We start from the raw sequence: 20632 nt of genomic DNA, 5'->3' as shown, positions 1-20632 counted from the left end.
GCATGCTTACCATTCCTAGCTGAACAAAAGCAAAGTTGACTGGAAAGAAAGCGCAGGAAAAGGTATTTAAGTTGTTTCACTGCTGTTGATAAGAATCAGGCTGGCTGTAACTGCCCTATGTTTGCTCTGCACAAATTGCCTTTCAGTACGCTTTCCAGTAGACCCTTTGTTACAGCTTCAATGACTTGACTTCTGCTAGCCTAACAGGCTAACATAACTGCAATGATGTTAGCTACGGGAGCAAATGGAGCTACAGTACCTTTCCAAGGGTGTCTGATTATACTAAGAAAATTCTCCTCTATTCAAAGCAAAGCAAAAATAAACACATGCACACTTCAAAGGCAAAAGAAAACAATAAAACAATGCTAGCAAAGAAAAAGGCAGAAACTGGATTTATGGGAGGGGTGAGAGAATCCAGAGCAAATGGCCAAATTCATTCATGTTCCTCAACACACTGTGGGAAGACAACTGGACCAAATGGTGACAAACACGGTGAAAGACCCTGTAAAAAGGTGGAAAGTCCTTATAAAGCACTGTACACATCTGGACGTCTAGTACTGACTGATGGCTGCAGAAATTTTGAAGCTGTTCATTGTGGCTTTTCTCACCTTAGCGTGATTATTTCTGCTACTCCAGTATTTTCCACAAAGTACTATTTCTCAAACCAATGAGCCGCCCTCTGGCAAAAATTTGAGCTCATACTTGTCACTTCAGAACAGAATTTCAACATGTGCTGAGATCCAGCTTAACTCTCCAGATGCAGACAAACAACAAGCTATTGTTGTAGTAACTGAGGATTTGAGCAGCGTTCTCCTAGGTCCTGTCCTTAAACTCCAGAAAGAAAACTCAGTTGAGTCAGACACAAAATTAACTCTCCATCTCCTGGCTCTTATGTCCCATAAACAAGTTCGCTAGAAGCTACAGAACAAAGTGCTTAAACATGCTCACCCTGACTTGTGGTCACTTGGTTAACAGCAGCAGCTTGAAGGCGCTGCTCCTTCAATTTGGAAATAGATGGAGGGTGAGAATGTGAGTCTGTATCTCTGCAATTTTCACTGGCAGTGTAAGCCAGCAAACTTAGCTGGGAACTAAGGCACGACACATCCAATTTCTGTGGCTCTGCTCAGTGACAGAGAGGTGGTTACTGGTGAAGTAGCAGGACACTTGGGAGCAGCAGCTTAAAAAATCCTGTATCAAAATGCACTGGAACTCATCTCTCACTGTCCTCCCTCTCCAATTGTGGAACAGCCTATCCAAGCCTATAGCTTATTTTCACTTCTTTTCCCTTGCTGCTCTTCTTAAAATGTTACTATTACAGCTTGTCAGATTTCCTTCAGCTTTACAGCAGGAGCTAAAGGCATTGTGCTGAGAAATATGTGAAAGGAGGAAATATTCTTTAATGTGAGACATAAATGGTACTCTGCAGTTGGGTTTACTTTGTTGTTGGCTGTTTTCTTTAAGATGGGCAAGGAGAAAAGAGAAATATTACAGAAATCTAACACTGTACAAGAGAAAATATAACACTCAGTAAAAATCCAAATAAAAGCTAAGTGAGCATAAAAACTGTTTTAAGGAATAAACATCGAGGCATTGAGTTCTATTAAAATCAAGCAGCGAGGTTGCTCACATCACAAACTGAACCCTCCCCAACACACTCACCAATACAACATCTGTGATGCACTTCCATGACCCATGATGTGATAGGAAAGCATGCAACTGAGCGACAGTTTGTCCAGACACAGGCTTAATGCTCATCCTCTGCAAGTCTCTACTTACCGTTCCAGGCAGTAAGTGTACTTATCCATGATGTCAATCTTCCAGTTTTGTGCACCAGAAAACATCAATAGTTGTGCTAAGTCACTCACCCATAACGTGTAAGACCCCCTACGGCTCCCTGGAAAAGTCAGCATACTCTGATCTGAGACAGCAACCGATGCCAGGCCACTGCTCCTGGATGGTGGCCATTCAAAGTCAGCCTCGGCCTGCTCAGTTTTGCTTTTCTGCTTCTTTATAATCTGTAAGGTAGGGGGACAAGGGGTGGGAGGGGAAGGAAAAGAAAAGAAGGATCTTTGAAAATAGTGTCTGAGCTGTATGGAGAAAAACTACATTAACCCTGTCTTAAGGTAAACTGCCTAGGAAGAACGTGTGAGAGTCTCCCTCTGCTTTTGCTCCAGTTCATGCCAGGATGATTCTGACAACTTGCATGCATTTCTCCTCATCTGAAGTCATACTGCCTGCAAATGCATAAGCATCGACACAGTAAATCATAATCAATGCCTGTAGGAACATCAGAGATGAATTAAATAAACATGGAAACCTGTTCCTACAGTAACACTTTAAACATTAGCAGCATCTAAGTGTCAAATACTTTCTCAGAAAGAATTTTTGCAAAGAAACACAAAATACTAGGTATGAGGGGAATTTCAAAGGCTCTCATGGCATCTATACACATTTCTACTGAAAACAAAGAGGCACTGTTTTTGTTTTTGAAAATCTACACCATCTTAAGAGTGAGAGAAGATCATATAGACTACCTGTCTCTCTACACTGACAGACTATATCCTGCCACACTTCATTTCCACAACTTTTCTGACTCCAGTTTAAAATAGCTACAGAATATTAGTCTATGGCATAAAAGACTTGGCAGCTTTTGACAAGAGTGGTAGTAATTCAAGCCTGGCTGAGGTAGGCTCCAGACTATCAAAGATCTGATAAGCAGAACTCATCTCCTAACATTCCTAGTAAAGAAGGTGGCAGATTATTTTTCATTGAGTTGCTGCTTTTCTGGCTTTTCTTGATAGCTTTATGGACAACATGTTCCTCCTCTGGTGTGTGATCCATACATTGTTAAATGCCACATCCCATACACAGATGTGGCAACTGGATTAGTTCACATGGAGGGAGACTAAGCGGAGTGGTTATTTTACTGATCATGGGAGCTCAGCAGCACTCTTCATGCTCACATTGCCTGGCTCCCAACTGTCCAGGCAAACCCAAGGGGTATTTGTTCCCACAAGCCCTCCATTCCTGTGCTGCGTCAGAGCTTTGCAGGGAAAACGAGCTTTCTGGAAAAATCCACACAGAGGGTTCTGTGATGTTTTGGGTGTCCATCTTACAGCATCATTAACAGAATTCTATTTTAATGACAGATATTTTCTTTGTATGTGTTGCAGATGCAGGACTCAGTAGAAGGTATGGTCAAGAACCACACTTGTTCACAGTTGAAAACTTTGTGCCTTTTGGGAAGTGCAGAACAGATGTAAAACTCAATTGAGCAGCGGCCTCCTTTTCCAAGAAAGGGTAATGCAGACCTGAGGGAGTAGGCCATCAGTTTAGGCATTGGATGAAGCTTATTTATAAATTGATTTTTATGTCAGATGTATCTGATTAAGCCTATACTGTGACAGTTAAGTTGAAACTTGTCATTTACTCCCTACATGGGTGTCATCCTTTTTGCTGTTAGCAGGGTTGAAGGTCACCAGGCTAAAGGATTGTGTTTTGGCTATTAAACAAACTAGGGAAAAAAACACATGCAATACCTTCTGCACGATGGTTGTGGCCAGCTCTTCTATGAGGTCCTCCTTGTGTTCCTGCAAGTAACAAGCCTCATTCTGCTTGTCCTGCATGAAAATGGATATCTGTAGTTGCTAAAATCACATAAACCCAGCCTTTCCACAGAAACGGTACAGATCAGGAAATGGGTGATATGCCCTATTGGCACTGTGGGAAGAAATTACAGGTACTTATATTGCATGTCACCTTCTGAAATGCAACATGCACCTTGGATACAAGTTCACAAAACCCACACCCAGCTCCTCAGGTATGGCATGAGACAGTCACTACTTCTTCATGTTTTCTTTTTTGTCTGCTTGGTTTTGTACCAGTACCCAAATTAAAAGAAACATAACTGTTCTATTAAAATTACTGGTGGTTTGTTTTTTTTTTTGAAAATGTTACCAGGCTGTCACTGTAGGTCTCTGCCTTAGAAATAGCTTCTTCCACTGCTTCCTCTGCAACACGTAAGGCCACAGCAAGGGTATCCATCATGCTGTGTCCTAGGTGAAGAATAAGATAAAACCACCATGTTCTTTATATATGTACATTTTGCATAATGAGCTCCAAAATTCACTCATATTCCAGACATATATTCAAATTTTAAATTGTTCATTACAAAGTTCATTTTCTCAATCCGTAATTACACGCAGTAAAATAAACACCTTAAAGACAGAGAAATTTGTCTCAACCTCTATGTTACTTCTTAAACATAAATATTAAATACAATAAACCATAGTATTTTTATGTTGTTTATTTTAGAATCCAGCAATATAGTTAGCAGGAAATCATAGGAAGAAAATTTGTAAACCTCCTACAAACACCAACAAAATATAAGAAAGAATGAAAAAACATACAAACATAGGAAATGGAAGAGAAGTAACAAAAACTGAACATGAAGAAATCCACACTAGAGTAATACTGAAGCAAGATATTCCAGCATGGTACACAAAGGATTTTTAGTATCTGGCTAAATGTTTCAGCTACAAGATCGCTGGAGCTGTGAACAAGACTTATCAGCACTCTAGGCTATTTGTCCAGTAATTCAAAATGTAAGGACTGTGTTTTAATCAAACTGGGTTTTAGCAGCATACCTTCTGTCTGTTGGTAGAATGTAGAATCACTCCCACAAATGCTTCCTTCATTTTCAAAGCTTCCTTCAAAAAATCCTCCTTCTGCTTAAAAGAGACAGTACTGTGCATTAGTATAAGAAGTACCCATCAACAGCAGAGGCATGATTAGATTAGAATATTCACTCCAGATATGGTGACACTGCACACAGAGAGTGATAACCAGAAAATTCCTCCTACCTTTTGTATAAACCATGACTGCAGCAGCTTTTGTATAAAACTTGACTGCTTTTACACAAAACAACTCTCATTCATTTTCGATGGAGAAAACTATTTGCACGGTAAAAGAGAGAGAGAGAGAGAAGGAAGCTACTAGGTATAAAGCTTACATGGCAGAAGTGCAGGGAAGTTGCCTTTAATATGACATTTGAGGTTGAAATAGATTTTACATTTTAAAGGGCAATGCTGTATAAATAAGCTCAAACCCAGACACATATACTAGTATTTATCTTCAAAGGGAACAAAAGGTTTACCTAATAGTCACATACATGGAGAGCAGAAGAAAGTTAGCAATGACATTTAGACTCAAAGGCCCTCCTTAGAAAGGTCTCACAGAGAGTGCACATGCCACTGCCACTCATCATTGCATTCTTCACACTTCCATTCAAGGACAAATTCAGTTAGACTACAGCTTAAAGGTAACACGTATTCAAGTTTGGAAGGTTCCCTCCCCAGTTTTTAATTCCATTGTCCCACTGCTGTCCTCACTGATATGGATTTTCTTCATACATACTTGTTCTCAACTGTTAAGGAATCTTCTTGAGAAAATGAATTTGATAGAGAGAAAGCAAAAAGACTAATAAATCAGAATTTAATTTATAGATTGCTTCTCCCTAGAAGCTTTATGCCAATTTTTGTCAGAAACACCTGAAATTTTCACTCAGGATCAGAGAGTCCACTTACCTTCCTACATAATTTCAGAAAAAAGACAAAGTAAAGCGTATAGAAAAACTATAATCTCTGTACAAATTTTAAAAGAAGTACTTTAGGAGATCATCTGGTCCAATAAATCCAATGAAATCTCAAACATTCAGCTAGCTGTGTTTTGAGTGTTTGCTAAAGTTACCAGTGTGACACCAAACATTGTTTCTTCTAATCCATTTTATACGTCCAATTACTCTTCTCATGGGGTGAGGCATTGTAACACCATAGGTAAGGGAGAACTATCTCTCTTCATTTAAAAGGGTGAAACCAATATTTAATCAGCACTGTTTAACCATTTACAAACATCCATACAAAAGTAAGGTGTGGCCAGTTTCAGATGCTTAAGCACGCAAAACTCTTAAGAGAGGACAATCTAAGTTTTGGTAAACTTGCATAGTGAATGTATCCCATGTTAACCAAATTTTGCTTCAAACACCATGGAAATGTGCTTTAAGGCCAAATGTTGAATGCAAAACTGTTTTCTCATTCATTGACTACGCAGAAGCATGATAAATTTTGGAACACAGGCTAGAATACAAGCTGCAATTTACTTTACAGACTGAAGATAACAGTTCCTCTGTATCAGTGGCATAATTAAGATTAAACCTTCTTTGGATTCTTAAACAGCTGTCTAGACACTCACTCCACTCTTTTTCTCTCCACTAAGCTATTTATTTTAAAAAATAGCCTTTAAAAAAATCTCTTTTGAAATAAGCTCAGAATTTCCATTGTCAGCTTTTGTGTTAAAGTAGATAAGCTAGTACAGAATCAACACAGTCGTTCTTACCTATTACATCAGGACAAACTCCGCTCTCCAGTCTATGCTTCTTGTATAAGTTCTTCAGGACTTTGGCACTTCCAAAACACTTAAAGCGGGTTTTGACATTATTATAGTACCAATCCAGAGACTGGGTCCTCAAAAGCCTAAAACAGAAAAATAAACTACATATTTGGAACGATTCTACAACAAATAAACAGTCTACTATCCTTTTATGTAAAACATTGGATCATTTAGACCTCAGAGCACAAACATACTACTTTCTGAATACTTCTTTACTGTTTTTACTTTGTAAGTGTCTGGTATACTGAGGCAACAGCCCCACTCCCCCCACCCTAACTGTAACTCACGAGCAAGTACCTGCTTCACATGACTCAAGCTTTTACTTGGTTTTGCTACTATCAGAAGAGATGCTCTCCCCTTTTACATTATAGTGCCAACACTACAGCCTTTTGAAAAATGTGAACAAGCCTTGGAACAGCACAGGAGGGTTTTGAAAAATAGCCTTTATTTACAGAGATTTACAGGTAATGTAAAAAATTAGCCCATTAATGTACTGCAAAAAATAACATTTTCATAAAAATATATCACTGCTTTTATTTGCGGAAACCAATAGAGTAGACAAAGCCTCATGTGAGGACCTCAAAGCAGAGTAAGCACAGAATTGTAGACAGACAACCTTTCTGGGGGGAAAGGACTCACAACTGTAGTTTCGTTTCTTACTTTCAATAGTAAGCATCACTGACATCAGTGATTCATCCTAATAATTTTTTCCCCGGAGCTCCTATACCTCTATAAAGCTGTGAGATACTGTCAAGTTCTGTATTCTTTTCCACGTGCCAATGGGCTCTTGCTTCACCTGCTACTTCAGCCGCGAGTGGAGAACCTGCACCACAGACCCAGGCAACACAGCCAAAGGTGACTGCAGGGTGACCCAGGGCAGACCCACACGTTTCCTACCAAGAGCACCTATGGCTGGAGAGAGGTATCCTAGGGTTCTACCTATAAATTAAAGCTTATTTACCCAAAAGCCTCTAGAAAGGAGAATTAAGCCCGAGCCAGTGAACATGAGCCAATTCTGAGTGCTTCCTTCTCTGTTTGAGCACATTTGTTCCTCTGCATATTGCCACAGTAGTTTATTTACTGCACTTACATTGCAGGAGCCAAGGTATTTTTATAGGACATGATACAAAACAGTATTTAGTACAGGCTGCAAAGGTAATTTCCCTTTTGCAATAATTACAAAAAATCAAGGTCTTGGAACTATAAGCCCTGTGGAGCTTGTTACATAGCTAAGCAAAGAGAAGATTCTTAACACCAAGAGTTTAGAGAACGAAAGGTTACGGTTAGTGTCCAGTATCAATATATGAATCCCTAAAGAAATGATATTACTATCAGGAGCGCTCAGCTCTTCCAAACTTGAACACATTCAGATGATTTAATTCCATTTTTTAAACCTGGGGTTGTACGTGAAAAACACTAACCTTTACAGTTTCCTTCAGGGACTCTGAACTTTTCTTTATGAAGTGCAAAGCAAGTGACAATCCACAATTTTTGTTTAACATACACCATTTCATAAGCAAATAAAATCTTGCTAGCAAGATAAAGTTCTTACTCGCCACTGAACCTCAGGAGATACTCGCTAACAAACAAATATGCTGAGCCTGGGGTTTTTCCACTAAATGCATTCAGTCCGACTCTGGATTTTTTGTTTCACTATACTGCTTGAAAGGAACATCCACTTCACGTAAAGTAGAACACCATGATATAGTCCACTTCTCTGTTACCACTAGAAAGTATTTAGTAGCAGACATCAGCAGCGGGAAATTAAAAATAAAAAATCAATGAAGCCTATCATATTCAAACTGTGAACTCTTCTTAAAGTTACATTAGTTGCTCTATTGAAGACAACTGAAGAAAAAGCACATAATGGAAGAGGCATATTTTTCCTGTATGCTGTGTCAGCAAGTAGATGCAGGAGAGATGTTCATAGATAATGTAAGAATATTAGCCCTTTACTATCTATTTGCACAGTAATATCCCAAAGGTAGCTATGGTTCCCAGGAGGCTCATTAGTTCCAATATTCACCATTTTACAAGTATCACTAACATGTGACAGGGACAAAAATCCTTTTTTTCTGGAAAATGTCCTTACACACAGCGCAGGGATGACAAACACCTGATGAAGCGCAAGTGGCTGCAGGAGCACAGGGAAGCATGCCTAGGTCTGTCTGTGAAGCACAGGATTTCTGAATCCCTGTAGTGCTGCCACCGAGAAATCTGTTATGAAGCCTGTCCAAGTCCTGACCCACTGAACAGGGTTGGCTGCTGGCACAGTGATGAATCTGTGAATGGAGGCAAATTTCTCTCCTAAACCTGCAATTCTTTGGAATTTTGAGAACCTGCATTCTTTGCGGGGACCACTTGCTCTCAGAGAAGCTGCATCAGAGAGGTACAAATGCTATGTTGTCTGCTTGCTGAATTCGATTCACTTTTGCCACTGAGTTTGTACAGGTGCCGGGAGTGTAACATTTCAGTCAACAGCACAAAGTCACAACCATTAAGATGGTTTAAACTCAGTCTGCATGACTGGGTGGGAAGTGGCTTAGGAGGAGGAATTGGCCAGGAAGGACACTGGGTATCTGCCCAGTGAACACAGGGCTCTCCATGCTGTCCACAAAATAGTATCACAGTACTATCACCGCTGGTGGACTCACAGCACTGTGAGTCCTCAAATACATTTGCTTTAGATCTTTCAAGACCCCTACCAAATACCTTAAGCATGTTTACCAAGCAAACTCAGCTCCACTAGCTCAAAATGCTGATCTTGTTATCTTCTTGGAAGCCAAGTAGACCCAGTTGCTAATATCCAGACGTAGTGGCAAGGTAGAAGAGTTTACAAAATGACCAACAACCAAAATCAGAAAATCACTCACCTCATTGTACACACTGTATGAATTAAGATAGTTAGGAATGTTGACCTGGCAACTTGGGGAAAAAGGAGAGATGGGACCCACTGCAAGCCTGCTTCAACATCTTCTCCCCCATGCTACCATGTTTTTCTGGGTCTGATCAATAATGTTTCTGTAAAAACAGAAAGCTAACAGCACTGATTTCTTAATGAAGTGAGAGTGTTTTGCAACTACCACAATTTTAGAGACAGGTTTTATATTTGTAATAACATTTCCTGAATGTGAACTTTGGGAGAGTCAAAAGGATAAGAGATGAGACATATCAAAGCAACAATGAAAGAAGAGATGTTTTCTTCTTTGTACTGGTTAATCTGGTGTAAACACAAGGAGTGGGATTTTTTTTTTTAAAAATCCATCGTTGCTGCAGGATTAACACTTTGTGAGTGATGTAATCATCTCATGCTTTTCTCCTGTGTGTTGGAGAGCTACCAACTCCAAATCCATGCCTTTGTCCTGCACACATTTTACAGCAGATTACAATGCCTCCTCTAAAGCTTTTTAGCCTCTTTAACTTTCAAGTAAGTCACAGTGTCCCTGCTGATTTGTCCTGGGGAGAAAAGATTTGGAGAAGACAGCAGGTTTTTTTAGAAATACTAAAATAAAGGACCCACTCAAAAGAGAAATAAGAGCATTTTCACCTTATTTTAAAATACTTTAATGTTGACCTGCATTTGAAAGCTGTATTCTGCAAAAGCGGTCCATGAGCCCAGGCTAATGACCTGGGCTATGGCATGCACTATGCCATACCAGTGTGACACCAAACATTGTTTCTTCTAATCCATTTTATACGTCCAATTACTCTTGAAAGTAAGACTATGACAGCACTAGCATTAAATTGTTAAAATGAAACACTTCCCTTATTACCTCTAAAATAAAGCCTGCCTGAAATGAAACTTCACACTTAAAGGATATTAGTTGTATACATTTTAAAGAAGCAGGAATGGCTGAGGCCATTCCTCTCTTTCTGTGCCATAAAGACCGCTATGACCTTATTGCTAAATAGCCTTAAATGCTAAGGACATTATTTATGTTCTATAACATTGCCATGGAGTTGAGTTGCATTTTGATGTGCTTTTGGCAGAGGGGAATACTGTGATTTTAAAATTCTGCCTTACTAGAAAGTGTGAAAGCTAGACAGACACTCTTGGTTTAATAGCGTTAAAATTTGAATGAGTATGATAAAGCCCCTGTCTTTTTTTTAGTGCAGCAGCGTGTTTGCCTTAATCAAGTAGCACCATAAGAGCAACAGATAGACCCATTAAAATGTTTACAAGTGGTTTTCAGTACACTACTTCTCACCTGCAGCACCCAAATAATCATTTTTTAGCCTTGTCCTGAGAAAAAAAAGTACACCAGCTGTGCTGGGGAGTGGGGACATGAACCACCTCTCATTTTTCGTGATGATCGAAAAAGATCACGTGAAAGATGCCACTCACGCATGATGACTAGTATTCACTACTCAGTACAGAGGAGGCTGTTTAGTGACTGATTTACCACTTTATAATTTTTTTTTTCTCCTAAAATTTGTGAGGTTTTACTTGGTCTAAAAGGCAATATAAAGCTTCTGCAATAAATTTTCTCTAAAAGGTAGTATCAACTTCATGTTCATGAGCTTAACCTCTACTCATAATGCAAGAACTTCAAGGAAGCATTTTATAGTGTTTTTTCATTTTTCCATGAACTTCCTTTCTCCCACAAGAAGAACTTGTAACTTACTGAGTTACAGACTAGTTTCTGTAAGTCAGGAGGTGCTTCTGGAAATTGAAGTTACATTTTTTTAAATGTCAGAGTGAATACACAGTCACTTAAGGTTTCCTTGCTGTTGTCTTGCATAGTAAGCTGAAGACTCCTTTTCAGCTTTCCACTCCTATTTTACCACATCTTCCATAGCTTTGTGCCGATAGCCAGGACAGTAAATTCTTCGAGGCCCTCAATATGACTCCAAAATCAGAGCCACAAACCTCCATGTACATATTGCAAAATGTTAAGACAAGTTTCATGCCACCCTGCTAAAGCCTCTTACGTTCACTCAAGGTGGAGGTGTTCCCTGGAGCCCTGGCTGGCAGCTAAGCCTCGAGGCCAATTCCTCACCCCTTGTGCATAACCTTTTCCATCTTTCTACCAGAACAATGGGAATCATGCTGTAGGTTAAATGACACTATCTATCAGCTCCCTGCAACACCACTGATTCTGTCGATGCTCCATAACATGTTAAGATACTGGAAATCTGACTTTATGACCCTTAGGTACACAATGACAGCAAAATAATCGCAGAGCAATATCTTTAAATATAAATTCTATACTTCCTTTTGACAGGAAAAGGTGCTCCTTCAAAAACTCATTTATAACTCATTACCATATCCCCAGCTTTACCACTGTATTTACTAGTAGCAGATTCATGGATGGCTGCAATTTTCATTACAAACTCCAGGGTTTCCAGACTTAGTTGAGATGTTCCCCATGGTTCTTACTTTGTAAAACACGGAATAATAAAAAGGATCTAGTAGCAGACCACTGAAGTAATGTCCATCGTAAAAAAGGTCTCATTAAACAGCTGCTTAATACTCTTGAATGGGCATCAGCACTACTCAGCCCTTTAGTGCAGACATTCAACAGCAATTTCTCAGACAACTGATCATCAGCTAACAACTGATCAAACTCAGTAGAAACCAAATAAAAGAGTTGCTGAAAATAACTTCTATCTGGGGGGGGGGGGGGGGGGGAAGGCTTCGAAATTTTTTGCCCGCTGCTGTGTCAATGCCCTAGTGTGTGACATCCAACCTCAGGTCACCCGAAATCTGCACTCAGCAATTGGCTACATTCACTCAGGAAGGGAGCTGCTTTACAATTCCTGGACCTTTTTACTTTTGTGGATGTGACAATTTCTTTAAATTAAGTAATGAAAATTTAAAAAGCCGAAGAAATCCATCTCTGAAATACAGGACTATCCACAGATCAGAACTGCTGCTCTGTGGGAGACTCTAAAATGCAATGTAACCACATCAAACTGAAGAAATATTAGAAGTGTAAATTTTCAGTGGAAAAGCAACATCAATGCTAAGTTTTCATAGTTTCGAAGCACTCTCAAGGCTCCTTGAACTGCTTGGAGGCTCAGCAATGAGTGAAGAGATGGAGAGACTGGGAGCCAGAAGAGTGCCTGCTGAGCTATGGCAGAGCTAAGACACTAGTAGACAGGTCCTCTCCAAAGCAGACGTACTTAGCCACGCTGCTGGGCTGGAGGCAAAGGCATGCTGCAGTTAAATATTCTTGTCCTTAACTGTGATGTTCCCTGGCAGGCAGGTGACCGGTGCTGTAGGACCAACATCCTTGGAGCCCTGCTCCTCCTGGGGAGCTGCACATCCATCACCCTCCAGCTGCACTGGCACCCTGTTACGCATCAGTGGCTGGGAAACGCCAGCTAATCCAGATTATGCTGTCTCAGGCACACCGGCTGTCATAGCCCCCCCGACAAGGGCTCTCTCCCTGTCCCAGCCTCACACAAATACAAAGCTCAGGGCCCTTCCTCCTTTTCCCAGGCACTGAGTGGCCTCAGCCAGGCGCCCAGAGAAACTAGGACGATTTAGCCTGCCACTTCTTATTTACTTATTTTGGAGTAAAATTGCTTCAAACTCAGCATCCTGAAATACTCTTTCTCTGCCAACAGCAATATGTGCTTTTTCCTCTGGGCTGATGTTTTAGAGCTTGTAATGTACTGCTTGTTATAAATTGCTGAATTAAAGTATTTCAGTTCCTTTCAGTTTCAGTGAAATCAAACATACTACCAGGTTCAAGAACACAACTTCACCTTCATTCCCTTCAGGATGAATACTTACTATAGCACATGAGCACCACTCACATGAATGTTGTGCCAATGCTCAGCTCCCTAAAAATCAGATTTAAAGAAAAATATATATCCTGAGATGGTTCGGCCCCCTGAAGCCCTGAACAGGAACTTAGGCCAAGCCCATGTCATTCTAAGAGGGGACTTATATTTCCCTGATTGTTTTGCATATATCCCCTGCCTGGGAAAGGCAGTTGTTCACACCACAAGAACAACAGGTCCTAATCATTTAGCCTAGCAGGCCACTGTTAACTCTTTGTGACACTTCCTTCCCAAGCTTCAAGTTGAATTCCTATTTATTTTTTTCTTAATGCCATTCTGCAGATCACCCATCACTTAAGAAGCGCTGCTCCAGAAAATTTCTTCCTCCAATTACAGCAGAGGGCTGCACCCACATTACACCGTGACACGTGAAAGCACGGCTCATTACGGGAAAGGCTGCAGCAGTGCGCGACGTGTGCTACGCTCAGTGGGCAGCAAAATCCAAGGAACAGCAGGGGAGAGGCCCTCTCAAGCTAAAGCACCTACCCTAAAATGAAAACTGTCCAGTCCAGTGAAAACACCATCTGTCTTTCCCGCAAGTGCAACAAAACAACTGTCCATGTCCCTCAGAGTGAAATCGTGACCTTCCTGCGCCAGCAGAAATGAACCCAGCTCGGTAATTGCATTGCAGTCTACAGTATGTTAATTATTCAGAGAGCTCAACCACCAGTATTGTACTATATAAGGCATTTCCTAAAAATACACATCCTCCCGACCATTCACTGAGAAATTCACTGCCCCAGTTTGGGCTTTTAAATTCCAACACAGAACATACAAGAAATAACAACTTAAGGTTAGCACAGAGAAAAAGAAGATTTTTGATTTGTTTACAGAAGACAGCTGTATGTGCAAACCCTCAAATTTGCTTACTCTGTCTCCTTTACCTTTGAAATCAGCAGTCAGGAAGTTAGATGTGGGAGGGAGAGAGAACAGGTTTTATACAGAGAACCTAGATATACTTTCTGAATGGAAGAAAGATCAAAACTTGTAACAAGTTCCCCTAATCCTGATGATTAAGGGAAGTACTAACGGGTCTGCCATCTGGGCCCTTTAAACCAAGCCTCAGTGACTTTCCAAAGGGAGATGACAAGGATTGCCCACTGCATCGTGCGCCAACGTGCAAGAATCACTCACTGCATTATGCAGCAGGCCACGGTAAGTGACTGCTGGCTCATAAAAATAAGATCATGAGCCATACTAGTTCAAATAAAATGTTCACCTAGCCTCTTACTCTGTCTCCGTCTATCAGCAGATGCGAAGGAAGAGATGACAGGAAAGATGCAAGTGTGGAGTGACCCTGCCTTTGGCACTCTCTGCACCTGCCAGCTCAGGACACCATGCTTGACATTACAACTGACCACCCTCGAAAGACACTCATTGATGGACTAATCTTCCACAAATTTGGCTATACCTTACCTAAATAGAGGCATACTTTTGGCCTCCTCCAAGCTCTCTGATGATAGTCTGCAGCTACATGCCACACAGAGATGCATCACCTTTCTTCATTTTGATGTCTAACTCCTATTCCTCTGGATGCCTTACGCATGCCCTGACATGGGATGCTGCAGTAGAGGAATGTATCACTGGCATGCAAAACTGGAAAAAAAGCTTTAGTGAAAATACAGGCATCATAGAATGGCTGAGGAAACCGAGTAGGTTTCAAAATGAAGTCAAAGTCCACTCAGAATCACATTTCCCTCTACTGGGCAACTTTTCAAAGCCTGCTAACAAACAAAAAACGTCTTAGATATATAATACGCAGAATCCACTAAAACCCCTTTCTCCAATTCACACACATTTCTCTGTGCCATGGGTTTGTGACCCTTACTTCCAGTGGTAGCTTGATCATCAAATCTACACTAAAATAAAACACGACATTGCTCATCTTTAAACATGTAATTGAATTATTGGTCAGTAATCAGCATGTAAAAATCAGGAGTAAAACATCTGCCTTTAACAGTCTTTTTGAAAACAAGAATGGAAAAGATACAGGTACCCCTGTCAAGAAAACACCAGATCTAACCCATGCTTTATTTAAAAAAAAAAAAAAGAAAAAAAGAAGAAGTTGTAATTTGTAATCCTTATACTAGTAAAGCAACACTCCTTGGAGTTCACATCTAGCCTGCAGATAGTAGTTTGCATATATTTGCTGACAGACATTACATGCAAAGATTAAACGCTGGCCACATGCTGTGACAAAAGCTTGTTGGGTATGGATTGTGTTTGCTCAATGGTATATTGTGATTTTCCAGAACTGATGAGTTCAGCTGAAGTCAAGTCCATGAGATACAGGAGGTCTAGACCTGAGGTGAACACACCTGTAAACTCCACTATGTACCTTTGATGGTTCCCGAAACCCAGTCAGAGCATTTATGTCCTCAAACTCTCCCTGAGAAATGCCAGACCTGACATACCACCTTCAGCTCTGATTTACAGCCTTTTGGCATTTATACCTACCCATGCTACCACCTAAGAACAGGTTTTCACCCACCCAGCACCATGTGTGCACTCCTCCACCACTACACCCTCCTCCCTCCTCTTCGGCAGTCATCTGCATAACTAACATCCTTTTCCTATGAAGCTATTTGAGTCTTCCAATTACGTTTCCCCAGAATGAAAGAGGTTCCTTCCACAGAGGCTTACTGCAACAAGACACCTGCTTTTAATTTAAGATTTCTGCAAAGAATAAGACTTGAACAAATGGTGGCTGAACGTAGGTCAGGTTCAGTGGTTTTTGCACATCGTCCCAAGTTAATCTTCTCACATGAAAATGGTCAGGCTAAAAACATCTTCTGGCTTAACCTGGGCACAAGAGTCATCACTCTGGTTTGTGAATGAAGGCTGTGAGTGCGACTTTGGTGAGGATCATTTTCAGGTCTGTTCCCCACAGTGGATAAGTGTTCTGCAGCAGGTGAGGAAAACACTGAAACAGTACCAGGTATACCTGGAGATATGGTTTGATTCTCCAGTAGGAAAACACATCTAAAAGTAGAACATGTCAGCATTTAACTGAGCTATACTGCCTTGTATTTCTGCCGTGAGACTGTATGTCAGGAACCCCTGGCTCACAAATGAATGCATACTTGGCATATTAACCTGACCTGCTGCCCCCAGGAAGCATGTTGTGTTTTGGGATAACTCAAGTGAAAACAGGGGTTTTGCAGCAGTTATAAAAGTTAATTTTTAAAAAGAAAAGGGTTTTCAAACCCAGTGCTCCACTGTAATTTAGCTGACTATAAACACCAGACATGAAATCATGATCGTGGAGAGTTAATGGCAGTTAAAGCCATGACATAAGAGGGGCAAGACCTCTCTTCAGGCATGTACCAGCAGTAAAAAACGTGAGAAGCTGTATCCAACACAGCTCCTGACATCTCTCAGCAAGAGCTAATAAGCTTTTGCCAGAACAACATGTTTATAGGGATGTTTGCGTGTCTTACAGCCATTAGTGAATATTCTTTCTCTATCTTCTCTTTTTAAAGTAAGCATCAGTTGACTGATGCTTATTTATTCAGAGCTGACTTCTGAACCTAAAAGTTCAAAAGGCTGCATTGCAGGGGAGCTTGCAGAGAGCTTGCAGTACAAGTTACTGCTGCTTTCAAGCCACTTTGGCAGAGCCTTAGTCCATGAAAGAAAAGGGATCACATAGGTGTTCCCCTTGCCACCACACATGATGAGCAGTACCTAGATCACTCCCAGCAGATACACAGCTAGCCTGTTCTTAGTGACTGCTGATGCTGCAGAGCTCTCCCAGCCACCCCCTTTCCACTTCAGTATTTTCTTATCCTAATGCTGAAAGTTTTTAACATTTAAGCCATATCTTGTTTCTATTTAAACTAGATAGTTTAAGATGTTTGCTCTTCTTTTCTTTCTTTTTTTTTTTAAGGCTGAAGAATCCTGTTTCATCCCAGATCATCTTTTTTAGCCATCTGATCATTCCCACTGTTTTTTTGCTGGGACCAGGTGCAAAAGACCCAAATGGTCTATAGCATTGCTTAAATACAGATCCCAGAACTGGTAATTTGAGGCTTTCCCAGTACTCTTTCAAGAAAAGTCAAATGTAACTGTCGGGATACGACTTAGCACAGTGCAGACCCTATGGATGAGATCCCAATGACAGCACCAGATATGCCATACCGATACTGAATCTGGGCTACGCAATGCTGTGAGCCACCCATCTGTCAAAGTCGTGGTTAGACTCGCAGTGTAGAAACTGCCAACTCTTTAAAAAGAAAGATCCTGTTGAACAAAGTGAAGGGTATTTTTACTCCACCTTTTCTTTTAAACTGACAATTGCATGGATGCCACTTTCACAAATGAGTTTTAAAGTGTATCTCCTCACTAGACGGCAGATACACTAATGGGTTAAAATGCCACTTTTGTGGGAGAAATCCAGGCACTCAGCTGTTACACCTTCTTATCAATCAGCAAATAATGCTCCCAGATAAGAAACCCAGGAAACCTATCATTCACAAGATACCTTAGGTCCTATCTGTACCACTGCCACTCCACTTGCACAAAAACCTGACCTCTCTTCATTTTACTCCCGCTTTCATTTCTAGGTCGGTGTGTAACAAGCCCCAGATGCTACTGCAGCCACCGTGGATTATTAAGTGCATAAAACCAGTCTGTAGTCATCACCAGTAGTGTAAATGGAGGCCAAGAACTTGTGCCCTTCTTTTCTCAGCCCTGCTAGGTGTTTCATTCAGTGCCTGGAAATCACTTCCCCACCACACTGTCATGTATTTTCCTCTTAAATATTTCATTAAAATGCATATCTTCACGCAGCTGATTAATACTACCTGTTAACACAGACAAAAATTAAATAAGCAGCCACTGGATATTTGAAACCAAAAGGAAACGAGTCCAAATGCCTCTGTAAAAGCTGCAACACTCGGGTATTGCTGAAATAGAACATTCTACATGTTCACTTCAAAGTGCTTTTTATGAGGATATTTTAAATTACAGGACACATTCATGACATTTGTATATGATCTACAGGATTTACTTTGTGACATGAAAATCATAAATATACAAATAAAAATATTACCACTGAAACAAACTGTTTGCCCTTAAGAAAAAGGAAATACTTTACTTCATCTAGATCTCTTCTTCCCCAGAAATGTAATTTCATGTAAAATTTTGCATTTTTTTTTTCCTCTATCTTAATTTACAGTAAAATACATTTTCAGTATCTCAGTATTTTTCAAAGGAAAGACATTCCATATCCTGGTCATCTGGTACTAGACAGTTTTTCAGGCAAATCATAAGAATTAATCGATACTGCATCATTAGTAAATTTATGACACTCACATGCACACAACATGCTGAAGCAAAATACAAATAAACATGAATCAAAGCAAGTTATTATAGCTACACTGAACACGAATACATTGTCTTTTACTGTCATATTTGTTTTGCTTGCTACAATACATCAATGCAATTTTTATTTCAGATTTCTGAAGGAAGACAGGCAAAAAGAACAAAAATCCACACTGACAGTGCCTCAAAATGAATACATCCTGCTGCTTTTCTTAAGAAACAACAGAAAGAGATATTCATAAATTCTCAATTGGAGAGGCATTTATTTCCTGCTGTGTGCTGTTACTACGAATTTATCCTTTGCAGCTACCCACCAAAGTGAAAGAAAATTCATACAGAAACCTCATGGAAATAAACTTCAGAAGGCAGAAAGCAACACCAAAACACTCTCACGAACGTTTGGTCATTGACCTTTGTGTTCATGTTAATGAAAAGAAAGTATTTACAGTCAAAATACAACAGAACATAAAGGGCTACAAATAAATGCATCGTTCACCCACGAAACATGTTTTCCGTTACTGCAGCAGGTATCAAATGAAACAACAGAACATAAGCCACTTTGATTAGTTATTCAAATTACCTAAGTGAAGGCTTTTCTTTCTGCAAACTTCATTTTTAATCCACAGATTCTTGAAAAACAGCTGAACAACAAAAAAAAGTAAGGTCGATGAAGCATAAAAATTTTCACAAAAGAGATAAAAACGCCGCTCCATCAGAAAAAAATACCAGAGGATAAACCATGCAAATTAATTCTGTAATCCTGATTAGAAAAATACGCAGAGCTTTTAATATAGAGCTCAAGAACACCAAAAAGACAACAATCCTTTGCTTTAAGATCTGTTTCTGTTCTTATATTGCGAGAAAACTGTGAGCAAACAGCTGTGAAATGCCAGAAAAGATGAGAAGATTCATCACCACGTACAATCAGAGAGAAAACTGGGCTCATTTCAAGATTATTTAAAAAAGAAAGGAGGAAAAAATTTTCAAAAAAGCTAAAAACCTTAGAACCTTGCTGGGGAGCAAAGATACATGATTTCAGTTCCTGTCTTTTGTACTAATTATCTCCCTCTGCAAACCCAACTTCTGCTGAAGTAGGCTGCGCAGTTTTCTTCTGGGAGCTGTGCACACAGTGACCCCACCACCCCTTTCTGAGATGACACGTATTTGTAGCTTTGCAACTCCACCAGCCACAGAACAGCTTAAGAAACACATTGTTCAGCTGGAGGCATGACAACTCCAAAACCAAGTCCCATGCAAGTCCCTAGCTGGGAGGTGTAAGGAACGGATTTCCTTGCCACCCACCCACCCGCCGCGGTAGAAGGAGGAGCGAGGCAGGGTGATGATGTGCTCCCCAGATAGCAAACCACCCGGACACAGTTCAGATGTTTATCCAGCAGTTTACGCAAGATTTCCTTGAATTAGAGTGGAAAATGGGCTAGATGGGGATAGCTCGCCAGACCCAGAAGGTGGGCTCAGTCAACCACTGCACCTCAGCAGCTCTTCCCAGCACAGACCAAGGGCACATAAGGACCGTGTGAGGGTATCTGATGCTGTGCAACAGTACTCTGTTGCTGCTGTGTGCAAGTGAGCATCCCAAGCATACCATGCCTGTCTCCTAAAGTTCCTTACCATTCTATTTCTGCTTTTGCAGAAAATGAGCCTTCTGTATGTTGTGCTACTTATGAATGGAGCTCTCTTTGATTAAGGGCACATTTTCTTTTGTTTTCTTCTTTTTTTAATAATTTGTTTTTTTCAAACCAACTAGCTGCTGCATTTAAAATGGTTGGGTTTTCCCTGTTGCACAGGAAATATTTTTAGTTGGAAGCTTTATTGTGCAAGCTGTCCAGCAGTCTGACAAAAGCTAAATTCCAGCTTATGGCTGAAAACCGTAGGAAAAATTCCAAAGCCTTTACAAATTATACAAATGAGACTTTAATCCCAGCTGGCCTCACTAACAGGGGCTCTACATCTGGGCACACACACAAATGTACTTTTCATATGGATTTTCAGCTATTTGAATAATGAAAAATGGAAAAAAAGCACCCTCTATTTTTGTAAATACTTGTATCGC

The 20632-nt window shown here is 40.3% G+C and overlaps 1 protein-coding gene across 6 annotated transcripts in view; it reads right to left on the bottom strand.

Annotated features, from left to right (window-relative positions):
* MYRIP (myosin VIIA and Rab interacting protein) overlaps nt 1-20632 on the bottom strand; it is a 237445-nt gene that overhangs the window by 50901 nt on the left and 165912 nt on the right. For 4 of the 6 annotated variants that reach the window (XR_008747648.1, XM_055807057.1, XM_055807053.1 and 1 more), the window contains exons 4-8: nt 6394-6530; nt 4647-4730; nt 3958-4055; nt 3540-3620; nt 1866-2015 (exon numbers count right to left, since the gene is read on the bottom strand). Coding sequence is in view for 5 of the 6 variants with exons in the window: in XM_055807057.1 (XP_055663032.1) it covers nt 1866-2015; nt 3540-3620; nt 3958-4055; nt 4647-4730; nt 6394-6530 (550 nt within the window). In the remaining variant the exon portion in view is untranslated. Of the gene's footprint in view, nt 1-1865; nt 2016-3539; nt 3621-3957; nt 4056-4646; nt 4731-6393; nt 6531-19141; nt 19833-20632 lie in introns of those variants that run through there. The other 2 variants (XM_055807056.1, XM_055807054.1) reach the window with 2 other exon arrangements.

Source organism: Falco peregrinus, chromosome 5, assembly GCF_023634155.1.
Source record: "Falco peregrinus isolate bFalPer1 chromosome 5, bFalPer1.pri, whole genome shotgun sequence".
NCBI lineage: Eukaryota > Metazoa > Chordata > Aves > Falconiformes > Falconidae > Falco > Falco peregrinus.
This window is presented reverse-complemented; position numbering and strand designations above follow the sequence as displayed.